This window comes from Psammomys obesus, unplaced genomic scaffold (assembly GCF_907164565.1).
Source record: "Psammomys obesus unplaced genomic scaffold, mPsaObe1.curated_primary_1811, whole genome shotgun sequence".
Classification (NCBI taxonomy): Eukaryota; Metazoa; Chordata; class Mammalia; order Rodentia; family Muridae; genus Psammomys; species Psammomys obesus.
In genome coordinates, this window is record NW_026588368.1 from 4,734,630 (window position 1) to 4,747,795 (window position 13,166).

The 13,166-nt window shown below is 41.3% G+C and overlaps 1 protein-coding gene across 8 annotated transcripts in view; it reads right to left on the bottom strand.

The window, feature by feature from the left end:
• Erc1 (ELKS/RAB6-interacting/CAST family member 1) overlaps positions 1 to 13,166 on the bottom strand; it is a 269,824-nt gene that overhangs the window by 244,052 nt on the left and 12,606 nt on the right. For all 8 annotated transcript variants that reach the window (XM_055604168.1, XM_055604166.1, XM_055604167.1 and 5 more), the window contains exon 2: positions 4,899 to 5,722. In XM_055604168.1, the coding sequence (XP_055460143.1) occupies positions 4,899 to 5,567 (669 nt within the window). In that variant the 5' untranslated portion in view covers positions 5,568 to 5,722. The remainder of the gene's footprint in view (positions 1 to 4,898; positions 5,723 to 13,166) is intronic.

The window sequence follows — 13,166 nt, forward strand, 5'->3', positions numbered from 1 at the left end:
AGATAGATAGATAGATAGATAGATAGATAGATAGATAGATAGATAGACAGACAGACAGACAAGATGTAAAAAAGGAACGGAGGGGTTTTAAGAACAAAGATTACTACAGCTAGGGCTTGCGAAAGGTCCAGAGATATAAGCGCTTGTCTAGCATACAAAAAGCTGGTGGTCTGATCCTGAGTACTGCAAAAAAAAATAATAATAGTAAAGATTACTCTGACTAAAGATTAAATGTATTTTCTGATTCTTTTTGTCAAAAAATAATAAAAAGTGAGTCTTCCAAATCATACTTAAGCTGCTGTTTGGAAAATCATGATAAATCTTTAAAAACAATTCTGTTCTGCTGTAACGAAACCACTAATGGGTTGTAATCCAGTGGTACAGCTCTCGCAAAGCACAAACAAGGCCCTGGAGCTCAATGCCCAGGAGGAAATCAAATCCCAGTGTAGTGAGGCCCTGTCTGAGATAACCCAAGAACTAAAATTAAATTTTAATTTCTAAAAAGAACCTCACTATCCCAGAAGCAGAAAGACACACACGGTATATACTCACTCATAAGTGGATATTAGATATATAATATAGTATAAACATACTAAAATCTGTACACCTAAGGAAGCTAATCAAGGAGGACCCTGGCTAAGATGCTCAATCCCCAGTCAGAAAGGCAAAGAGGATGGACATCAGAGGAGGGAGAAAACAGAGAACAGGACAGGAGCCTACCACAGAGGACCTTTAAAAGGCCCTCTGCAGGGTATGAAGGCAGATGCTAAGACTCATAGGCAAACTTTGGGCAGAGTGCAGGGAATCTTATGAAAGAAGTGGGAGATAGTAAGACCTAGAGGGGACAGCGGCTCCACAAGGAGAGCAACAGAACCAAAAAGTCTGGACACAGGGGTCTTTTCTGAGACTGATACTCAAGCCAAGGACCACTCCTGGAGATGGCCTAAAATCCCTGCACAGATGTAGCCTGTGGCAGTTCAGTGTCCAAGTGGGTTTTGTAGTAAGGGGAACAGGGACTGTCTCTGACATGAACTCAGTGGTTGGCTCTTTGAACACCTCTCCCTGAGGGGGGAGCAGCCTTATCAGGCCAGAGGAAGACAAAGCAGCCAGTCCTGATGAGACCTGATAGACTAGGATCAGAGGGAAAGGGAGGAGGACCTCCATTATCAGTGGACTGGGGGAAGGACACTGTAGGAAAGAGGGAGGAAGGGTGAGATTGGGAGGGGAGGTGGGAGGGAGCTACAGGGGGATACAAAGTAAATAAACTGTAATTAATAAAAATTTTAAAAAGATGTGGGGAAAAAAAAAAACCTCACATTAGACTGCAACATGGAATTCAAGATAAAGAGCAGACTAAGCGACTCAACTCTTTGGAAAATAATTTCCTTACAACTAAACCTTGTCAGATATTTATGCAATTTTATTTGATTCACTGAATTATTTTTCCTAATTATCCCCAATACATTCCAGGCAAGCAAATATAACTCTACAAGAAGAACTGTTCCATACTATTTCTATGCATGCAAAGGTCTACTAAATAAAATTAAAATCTTAGGCTAGGGGTGTAGCTCAGTGGTAGAGCATTTCATGTATAAGACCTTGGGTTCAATCCTTAGCACCTCAACAGGAGAAGCCTCAAGTTCCAAGTATGTATATATACTTGTGTGTATATGTGTATATATATATATATACATACACACACACACACACACACACACACACACACACATATATATTCTAAGTAAAAAGAAAACATTATAGCCAGCAAGATGATTCAGCAAGCAAAACAATTCATCTCCAGGGCCTGAGTGTAATCCTCAGACCTGGCTATGAAAGTCCTCTGACTTCCACACAAACACTACAGCAAATGCATGTCGGAACACACATATACACAAATAAAACTTAAGAAAAAAGAAAAATTAAAGGCATTTGACTTGCTATCCCACGATATTAAACAAGATAATTCTGTTCAACAAAATTTCAGTGAAAGAACATTAAAATAATTATTTTGTGTGTGTATATGTCTGTAACATGTTCACACAGGCACACGGATGTGCGGGTATGTGAACATGCAAATACACACGCAAGCTGGTGGTGGTGTCCCACACCTTTATCCTAGCACTCAGGAGGCAGGGTGGGTTCCCAAACAACCAGAGCTACACAGAGAAACCCTGTCTCAAAAAGCTAAAAGAAATTTAAAAAAGGAAAGATGTGAGCATGTGTCCCATGCATCTCTAAGTCTTAATGTCAGATGTCTTCCAGAATCACTCTCCATCTTATATTTTGAGGCTGCGTCTCTCTGTAAACCTGGAGCATGAGGAGGCCACCAGAGCAGCTGGCCAGCAAGCTGCAGGGATGCTCCTGTCTCCTCCTGGGCTGGAAGTACAGTGTACGTCACCGGGCCCAGCTGTCACATGCGACATGGGGATTAAACTCAGATCCTCATACTTACATTGTACCAAATGAGCCATCTCCTCAGCCATAAAATAATTGTTTTTAAAATAGGATAAAACTCAGTTCAACATACAGAACTCTTGGGAGGCATAATCAAAAAAGAAGTACAAGGGACTGGAGAGATAGCTCAGTGGTTAAGAGCACTGGCTGCTCTCCTGTTCTAGAGGCCCTCAGTTCAATTCTCAGCAACGATGTAGTAGTAGCTTACAACCACGTCTAATGGGATCTGATGCCCACTTCTGGTGTGCAGGCTTACATGCAGACAAAGCACTCATATAACTAAAGTCTTCCTCAGCTTACAATAGTTTAGAAAAGGATGGGGGGGTGTATTTGAAAAGTATGGGGGTCCAGAGAGAAATCCAGTTCCATATCCTTTCTTCAATTATCATGCTACATTCAAAGGCAAAATATTTCATTTTTTGAGACTAAATACACACTTTCATTCCTAACTCTCCAATCATCAGCTATTTGAAAATAAAGTAACAAAAGGAATCTGAGACATAAAAACACCTGAGAGTTTTTCCTTTAGAAACAAGCTTCCGTGAGAGTGTCATGGAATAATAATGAACCATGCACACCAAGCAACCCTAAGCAAATTGTTTTTATGCTGACAGTATTCTGGACCCAGCTCAATGGACCAAAATCCCCAACCTCAAACTGAAATGCAAAAAGGTCTTTAATTGCCATAAGTTCTAATAACCCAGTCTTCTTCACAAATGAAATGTCTGACTTGTGGGGGCTAAGGAGAGGACAGTGAACACACCACTTAATTAGGAGCCACTGCAAGATGACTATAATCTATTAATTAGCATTCTCAGTCTCTGTATCTCACTGTACTGTCTTTAAAATTGCACCCTTTGCCTTTCGGACTGAAGTTACACAATTTTAGAAGTCTGTGCTAATTACAGTGGGTTCAGGAAGAATGTATCTGCCAGCACTGGTGTTTAATTAGGGCACAGGGCGGACCCAGATAAGGCAGTATTCACCCTCTTCAGCACATAATGGTGTTCTTGGCATGAAAAACCTGTGGACTGTTTCTCTTCCAGGAAAATGGCTAAGTACCCATAATTGTCTTCTCAAAAGATTAAATATTTTGCCTTTGAATGCAGCATGATAATTGAAGAAAGGATATGGAACTGGATTTCTCTCCTGACCCCATACTTTCTAAAGAATACACAAAAGAAAATGCTTCATTTATTTCAAAATCAAAAAAAATATGCCAATAACTTTTTCCTCAGTGAAACAGACATTTCCAGGTCACTTGACAATACAGCTACTTTATTGGCTACTATGTTTTCACATTGCTGATTAGTTGTCAACAGAGTTATCTGGTAGCACCACGTCTACTTTAAGTTTATGTACAGAGAGAGACAGACTGAGAGACAATGAATCTGCTCTTGAAGATCAGGCTGGTGGTGGTCAGGGAAGTTAACACAAATCTAAGCACTTAGGGCGGAGGCAGGAGAGTTCCAGATTAGCTAAGCTACACAGTGAATTGCGGAAGAAGTGCTGAACTGACTTTGTTTAAAAAACAAAACAAAACAAGAACCTTCTGTTTACTTCGGTGAAGCTTCGAGGACGTGGGTGAAGGGTGAACTTAACAGGAGCAGAGATGACCCAAATGCAAAGGTGTCACCAAAAACCCACCCCACTTTGTTGTTGTTGTTTTGTTTTGTTTTGTTTTTCAAGACACAGTTTCTCTGTGTAACAGCCCTGTCTTGAAACTCACTTTGTAGAGCAGGCTAGCACAGAGTTCTGCCTCCGTCTCCCTGAGTGCGGGGAGGCACCACTGACCAGCAAAGAGCCTACTCCAATACAGGTCACGACTCATGAAACTGCAACCCTGGAACGCTCAGAACCATCTAGACAGGTCCAAGAGTTTGCTTCCACATGCTGGAAAAAAAATGTTCTTCCATTAAACTGTACCTGTAGTCCTGTGCTCATTGTTTTTAATTTTGAGACAGGGTCTTAAGAAATAACCCCAGGTTAGCCATGAATTCACTATGTAGCCAAGGCAGACCTCAAACGTTTTTTTTAAAGATTTTTGTTTGCTTGTTTGTTTTCGAGACAGGGTATCTCTGTGTAGCCCTGGCTGTCCTAGAACTCACTATGTAAACCAGGCTGACCTCACACTCATAGATCTGCCTGCCTCTGCCTCCCAAGTACTAGAATTAAATGTGTGTGTCAACATTGCCTGGTTTAACTTGGGTTTTTGTTGGTTTGGTTTGTTTTGTTTCAATTTATGTATGTGAGTGTTTTGCGATTGTACCATATACAGGACAAAACCTAGAAAAGGTAAGAAAGTAGAAACAGAGCTCTAAAGTTAAAAGGATGAATAAAGGAACAGAGATGGGGATAATCTAAGACAGGATGGCCACGAAATGCCTCATTTTATTCATGTACATGAATTCAGCCCATAAAGAGAAATACACAATGAGACTAACCTGGTTTTCTTCCTGCACAACCCGGTACTGCTCCTTCCAAACGGTGATTTTGGAAGCTTCGTCTTTTCTCAAGGCCCGCTCTTTCTTCAGCTCTGGGCTCCAGAAGGTCTTGATGCTATTCATTGAAGAACTTAATTTGCTCTCCTTCACTTCCACATCCTTCCTCAAAAGATCATTTTCTCTTAACACTTCTTTCAGCTGTGTCTGCAGATCCATGATGGTGTTATCTCTTGCCTGACGGAGAGAGTGGGGTACGGTGGAGGCCATGCTAACAGGAGGGAGGTGATGTTCTCCAAATGCTATGGTATCACTAGCAACCCCACTGCTTGCTATATTGGGACTACTGCCCATAGCAGTCATCCTAACCCCATAAGGCAGGCGTCCCCCAGAACGGCCAAGCGTCATGGTGCTCTTAGGTGTTTCTGAACCCACATTTTCGTGGTCGCTGAGGTACATAGGGCCAGATGTGGCATAGGCAGCATTTAAGGACTGTATATTCTCCATCGAAAGGGTTTTCCCACCGCCACCTCCAACACTGTTTCCAGAACTCCCTCCTGTGCTATTTGTTCGCCGATGACCTAAGCGAGGGGACCGTGGAAGGCGAGGTGATCTCCCGGGACTCTGGCTGCTTGGTTCCGCTTTCCCTACTGATCGAGCACTTCCATACATGGTTGCAGGGTGAACTTAGGTGTCGGAAACGGTGTAAAGCAGAAAACAACAATGCAATTCCGTGAGGTTTCGCTATGGCTATAAAGTCAGCTTAAGGCTATCAGAAATAGCAGGTCACCAGCTGTCCAATCTTGAAGAAATATCTTATGCCATATCTGTAATGAAAAGATCACACATTAAATCCCCCAATAATAAATGCTTCCCTTCTCAGAAGTGTTCTGTTACCTTTATTTGAGGAAGAGTCTCCTTTCATGGCTTTAAAATCAGATGACTCATACATGTTTTTCTAACTGAAAACAAGAGACTATCAACTGATAATTACCAAGTGACACACTAGCTGAATACCAGACCTCGGGATATTACTCACCTAAGATCAATGTAGAAATAGCAATACTTGGATACATTATCAGAATTAATAAAAGAACCCAATACGTTAGTCGCAAATGAGATCAATATATAAATATTAATACTTCAGCACATTATCAGAACTAAAAACAGCTAACATACTAGTTCAATAAGATCAGTATTTAAGTATCAATACTTTCATGCATACTGAAAATAACAATGAGAAAAATGTAGCTTTTAAGGTTAGAGAAACGGACCAATGGATAAAGTGCTTGCCATGCAAGGAGGGGAACCCTTGGTCATAGCCCCAGAAACCAGGTACAGCAGAATGCAATAGCATGCATCTGAAATCCCAGTGTTCCTATGGGGAGACGGAAAGCAGAGAAGAGAAAATTCCCAGAAGTTCATGGGCTAAGAGACCCCATTTCAAGCAAGGTGAAGGCCAGGACCAACACTTGAGGTTGACCAACATTCAAGCCCCCTACACACACACACACACACACACACACACACACACACACACACACACTTGTCAGTAAGACTGACAACCTAAGATGGTTCAGTAATTAGGAGTTGAGTTTGAAGCCAACCTCACATACACAAGACCCTAACCAAAAAAAAAAAAAAAAAATTAATAGAACGAGAAAAACAGTTTAGTGGTTAAGACCATTTCCTGCTCTTACTGGAGACCTGAGATTGGTTCCCAGCACCCATATAGGATGACATACAATTTCCTGTGACTCCAGCTCCAGAAGAACCTAAGCCTCTGGTCTCTGCATACACACACAATCACACAGTCACACAGAGTAACATCTATCAAACATAGTAAAAACAAATACAGCTTAGGAATATTTTTAAATACATAAAGAAGACATCGCCAATGCAAGATAAATTACAGGTCTATAATCCTTTATTTACAACATAAAATTTTTAAGAACTTCTAATTCTTTTAAAGATTTTAAATTATTTATCTGTGTATACAAGTGACGCTACATGCTCTGGAAGCTGTCGGATCCCCTGGAGCTGGAGTTACCGGTGTCTCTAGACTGCCTGATACGGATGTTAGGATGTTAACTTGGGTCCTCTGTAGGAGTCTGTACTCTTACGTTGTTCTTCCCAGGGACCTGAGTTTGACTCCCAGCATCCACATCGGGCATCTTACAGCTATCCAGCTCCTGGGTAATCAGACAGCTCTCATCTCTGTGGCACTTGCATTAATGTGCATATAGCCCACACATACATACACATAATTAAAATAATAAAAACAAATCTTAAAAAGTAGAAATGTGCTCTTAGCCACTGAGTCATCTCTCCAGACCCCTCCTCCCTTTTTTAAAAGCTAATTTAGCAGGTAAACCTGTCATAATGTAAGGTTACCTAGTGCCTTTTATGTGTAACATTGAATTTCATCAATAAAATAATGTGCATGATCACAGGATACTATATAATACCCAATAAAGTCACATCAGATCACCATATTCTCATGAAGAACTACAGACTTTACTCTAAAGGCAGACACAGTGACATGCTTTTAATCCTACCTACAGGGTAGAAGGATCAAAGTTTGAAGTCAGCCTGGGCTGCACAGTAAGACCTCATCTCAACAAATAAAATAAGGCAAAATAAACAAACCAGCCAGGTATGGTTGTGTTTGCTTGCAATTCCAAGCACTGGGGAGGATGAAGCAAGAGTTACCTTTCAAGGCCAACATGAGCTTTTTACAAAACAAGTTCTAAACCAGAGTTGTAGCAAAACTCTGTCTCAAAAGACAGAACTGGAAAAAAGTACAGGCTCCTGGCACTGCTCTTGGCTGCCTACCAGAACTTAGTGGTAAGATCTGATTTTTGAAGACATTATACACATTGCTCACAGACTAAAGTTGATAAAGACCAGGAAGCTTCTTCTCTTATGCTGACTTCTCATTAGCAGGTGCTATGTGGGCTACCGGAGGGAAGGTAAAGTCACCAACAATATTCCTCAGCTGTGAACAGCAATAAGGGGCTGACATGGATGTTATGGAAGTAACCAAACACGTTGAGACTGGACTTAAGGACTGTTCCACAGGAGGAAACACATGCCTGGGACTGCAGATCTGGCCAATAACCCATGGCTGGGGGAGCTCAGAGGCCCCAGGGGTGAACCTCCTACCATTATTTTGCTAAACAGACATAATACGTACCGAGCCGCCCTCTTATAATGGTCAAAATGCAGAGTATATGAGACTGTGGAGTGCTCAGCCACATTTGCCACACCCTCCCCGAGCTTCAGGAATCACTGAAGAGGAGTGGAAAGGCTGTAAGAAGTAGAGGTCGGGGAAAAGCCAGAGCAGGGAGTGTCTTCTGATAGCAGGACCACTACACTAGGGGACTCACAGCAACTGTGATCGCCTACACAAGATGTGCACAGGATCAAATCAGTCAATGTCCTAGCACTAAGTGGGAAGGGGTTTACGAATGCACACACACACACCCTTAGCTGAACAGCTATAGCCATCTGATGGTTTCTGGCTTCTGAGGTACAGAGAGCCAGTTTTCTTCAGGAGTACAGTCCCCTTTAGTTGACCATGTTCCAATCAGTGGTTCAATACCCAGAAAATATGAACAGCACAAACAAACAGCCAATGGGTTACTGAACAACAACAAAAGACACAAAGATAGGGAGGGATGGACTGGCTCTGAAAATCCATAACCAGAATTCCTTCTATAAAATGCCTTCACATATAGACTGCACATCCAGCATTATACCCTAAGTCTCTTCAGGACTAAGAATACCTAGCTCAATGTAAGCTGTATATATATATATAAAACTGTGATGCTTATTATTTAATAAAGAAAGTGGGTGCCAAGCACAGTTGGCACGTGCCTGTGATCTCAGCTCTCTGGGAGGCAGAGGCAGGTGGATCTCAGAACAGCCAAGGCTACACAGAGAAGCTCTGTCTCGGAAAAAGAAATAAGGGGGGGCGGAGGAAGGGAGGGAGAGAGAGGAAAGAAAGTGGGTAAACTGGTGGTGGTGCATGCCTTTACCCAGCACTCGAGAGGCAGGGGCAAGTGGATCTCTGAGTTTGAGGCCATGGTCTACAGAGTTCCAGACAGCCAGGGCTATACAAAGAAACCTTGTCTTGAAACACAAACAAAGCGGGTAACATGAACAGTTTGTACATGTTCAATACAGATCATTTTTCTGAATGCTTTGTTGAATTTGTTGGTTGCTTTGATCTAGAAGCAGAACCCACAGATTCAGAAGGTCAGCTGGGGCCACAGCCCCAAGTATCCTCTACAGTTCTCTCATCCTACAGAATACCAAAAAGGAACTCCACACACCATGACTAACCACTTACCACTTCTCAGTCCTACAGCCCAAACGACCGATACTGTTTGCTACTTCGTATCTGCCTATTCTGACCTTTCAGGTGAAAGGCTGAGGAGCAGCAGAGAGTGTCAACTCTCTGCTGTCTAAGTTGTTCCCTAACACTCCAAATACCACTTTTCATGTTTATTACCTAATCTCAGCGAGGTCTCAAAATAGAACAAAACAAAACTGATGTGACGCCTGCCACCACAAAGCTTGTAGACGATAAAAAACAAAAAAAAAAAAAAAAAAAAAACACACAAGATGTCAGCACTGACCCCACGTTGCAGCTCCACTTATTCTCTTACTCAGATTCCTGGAACATACCCAAAGATCTACAAATATATCTACACACAGTGATTCCGGACCCTTTCATTCTCACTCTTACCTGCAAAAGCCATAAGCTACCTTGGAACCACAAGTAGCAATCTGTTCCTATTTCTGGACCAATCGGGAGATGATAGCTCTCTGCAACGAAAAGACACTCCCTCCCAAAGAAACACCAAATACTCCTAGCACAAAAGAAACTAGAAAATGCTTTAAAGAGGAACATATTATAGTAACCTACCTCAAACTAATTATAATGGAATAGGCTCACGTAAATGTGCTAAGAGTCATTTACAAGAAGATAAAAAAAATGTGATATACTACCATTAGCTATCTAAAGCACTGCCAATAAAATTCTGGCCTAAATCTCAAAATCACTAGACTAACTTGCTGTGTTAGATTATACTCATCATTATCTATCACTTATTATCTGAAAATGAGTTAGTATTTTAAACACTGTATTTCAAATTTTTGAAAAGATTCTGTGTATTCTCAAAAATTGTTAGGGTCAAGAAATACTCGTTTTAAGCTCTGTAAAAAGATTTTAAAATACTGGAGTAAAATTTGGCAGAATCACAATCTGAAATGGGCTATCATTTGAACTAGAAGTTTCAACTTCTAATATATATATATATATATTTTTATATGGTATATATATAATATACATATATATTATATATATATAGTGGAGAGTGAACCCAGGGCTTGCACATAATAAGCAACGGTTACCACTGAGCTACATTTCCAACTCTGAGTTTACTCTTTTGCTTGTTTTGGGACAGGATCTCATGTACCCTCTCTGGCTTCCAACTTGTCCCTGTGGCTGAGGACGGCCTTAAAGCCCTGATACTCCTCCACTTTCCAAGTGGACCCACCATGCCCAACATCTGCAAGCTTCACTTTTTAAAATATTCTGCATGTTTCATAGGTTCCAAGGTAGATGTGCAGTGATGTTCATCATTGTACCATTTGTACCAGCAAGAATGTAAATTTCCAACAGGAGATTGGCTTAAATAAATTATGTTATCACCAAACTCTGAATATGCTTATCTTTACCAAACAGGCAACAACATCTACAAGACACTATAGTAAAATAGAAAAACAAGTTATGGAAAAATGCATAAAATATAATCATTAGTACACATGTATATGTTCAGATACACACAGGAATGATTCCAACCCTCAGGTCACAAGTGGCCAAGGCCAGCTAAGAATACAGCTTCATTCAAAACTGTAACTTCCTTAAAACATTATGAGAATTTCTGTGATTTTTTTCATGTATGTATTATTTGCAAGTGTGTGGATGCATGTTGCTGAGCGCACATACTTGTAGAGGCCATGTGTTGATGTAAGTCATCTTCCTTGATTATGCTCTGCCTTATATACTGAGGCAGAAACTCGCACTTGAACCCAGAGCTGGCCTAGCTAAGCAGCCTGTTCCAGGGATTATCTGCCTCTGTCTCCAGAGTTCTGAGACTACAGGCAGGTGGGCAATTACCTGGATCCTGAGAATCTAAACTCTAGTCCTCTATATTTACACAGCAAGCACTCATACCTGCAAAGCCATTTTGCTAGTACCTCCTGAAACTTTTGTAATCTGACTGTAGTTCTCAAGTATGAGCTTTGAACATGACGTTGTGTGGCAATATCAAAAGTATAACGAAGAACCTGGGCCATTAAAGACACCTCGGTAAGAAAAAGTGCTTTCCACCAAGCCCAACAATCTCAGTACAATCCCAGGGATATGGGGGAAGGAGAAAAATGACACCCACAAGTTGTCTAGAATGGCTATAGGCAAAATAAAGAAATAAATAAATGTATTGCAGAAAAAGAGCCTCAGGGAGGCTAAGACCGGAGAACTGAGAATTTAAGGCCAGTATAGGGTATACAACAGGACCTTCTCTAACAAAAAAAAAAAAAGAGCATGCGTTATTTTCATGTATTTAAAAAAGTTTCACTATGAACTAAAACATTAAAGAAGGACCATTGAGCACCAATTTTTACAGTAATCAATGACAGAGGTCCGGAAGCTGATGGCTAGTATTCCTATGAACAGTAGGCTTTCAACAATAGAAATTTACACATTAAAGAAAGCACGCATCTCTGTTCCACCTTCCGCATGTAATTTAGTAAGACTGGGTTTATTCAAACCATGTGCCTGATTATAGAACCTCCCCCTGGCTCCTTGGTGTCTCCTGGAGACCAGGAACTACAGATCAATGGCTCATGGAGCACCATCACAATGGCATGGTAACCTGAGGGAGTGTCTCTGACAGGTGCAGCAAAATATGAAATTAAAGGTGCAGTCATAATACTTGCCACTGTTATCATTTCTCCCTTTTGTAGAAGGTTAGTAACTCAGTTAGGAATCTGGTAGATTACAGGTTTTAGTAATTCTTATCAGTTGATCAAGTTAATTGTGAGCTCGCAGCATGACTAATGCCTTGTCAAACTGATACTTAGAAGTAAACAATGTTGTTAATCAGGGCCCTCTATTAATATCAACGATCTGCCACTCAGCTCACGGGAGGCAAGCTCTAGGTTGAGGAGCTTCCCTGGACTCTAGGCCTCACTTATACTATAATCTTGTAGAAGGTAAATTATTCACCTGTAACTTCAGTTGTCCTGAATTTTATACCAACTCTCACCCTAAACAAAATAAACCATGAGCATGGCATAGTATGATGAGGGCACGCCATCTCACTTGAACCCAGGTCAGATGAGAGCAACTTGGACAACCTACGGGTTCATTAAAAAATTATGAAACTTAAAACCAAAAGTACCTGTTCACAACTTCTAATCCATAAATCCAAAGTCCAAAATCTCACAAAATACAAAAAACGTCTGAAACTAATGTGGTGGCCCAACCAGGACTGTACAAATATGGACATAGCAACATGCGGGATGAGCAAACAAAGTGGCAATCCTTTACCATTGCATAGGGGCTGGAGAGAGCTCGGCAGTGATGAGCTCACACTGCTCCTTCAGAGGACCACAGTGCAACTCCCGGCACCCACATCTGCAGCTCAAAACCACAATCATCAAAGACCAAATCCTCACTCAGCGCAGTGACACACACACACACACACACACACACACACACACACACACACAAATAATAAATAAATAAATGTAACTTTTTTTTTAAGAGGTGGAGAAACATTAAGGAAAACACCTGGAGGATGGGGTGTCAAAGCAAAAATACGTAAAAAATACTTTAATAGGGCTGGAGAGACGGCTCAGCAATTACAGACTGTTCTTCCAGAGGACCCAGGGTTCAATTCCCAGCACCCACATGGCAGCTCATAACTGTCTGTAACTCCTGTTCCAGGGGATCCAACACCCTCAAACAGACATACATGCAGTCAAAACATCAATGTGCATAAAATTAAAATATATAATTAAAAACTGGGCGTGTTGGTATATGCCTTTAATTCCAACACTCCTGGAGGCGGGGGTTGGGGGGTGGGCAGGAGGATCACTGTGAGTTCAAGGCCAGACTGGTCTACAAAGCAAGTCCAGGACTGCTGGGGCTACAGAGAGAAAGCCTGTCTCTCTCTCTCTCTCTCTGTATATAGA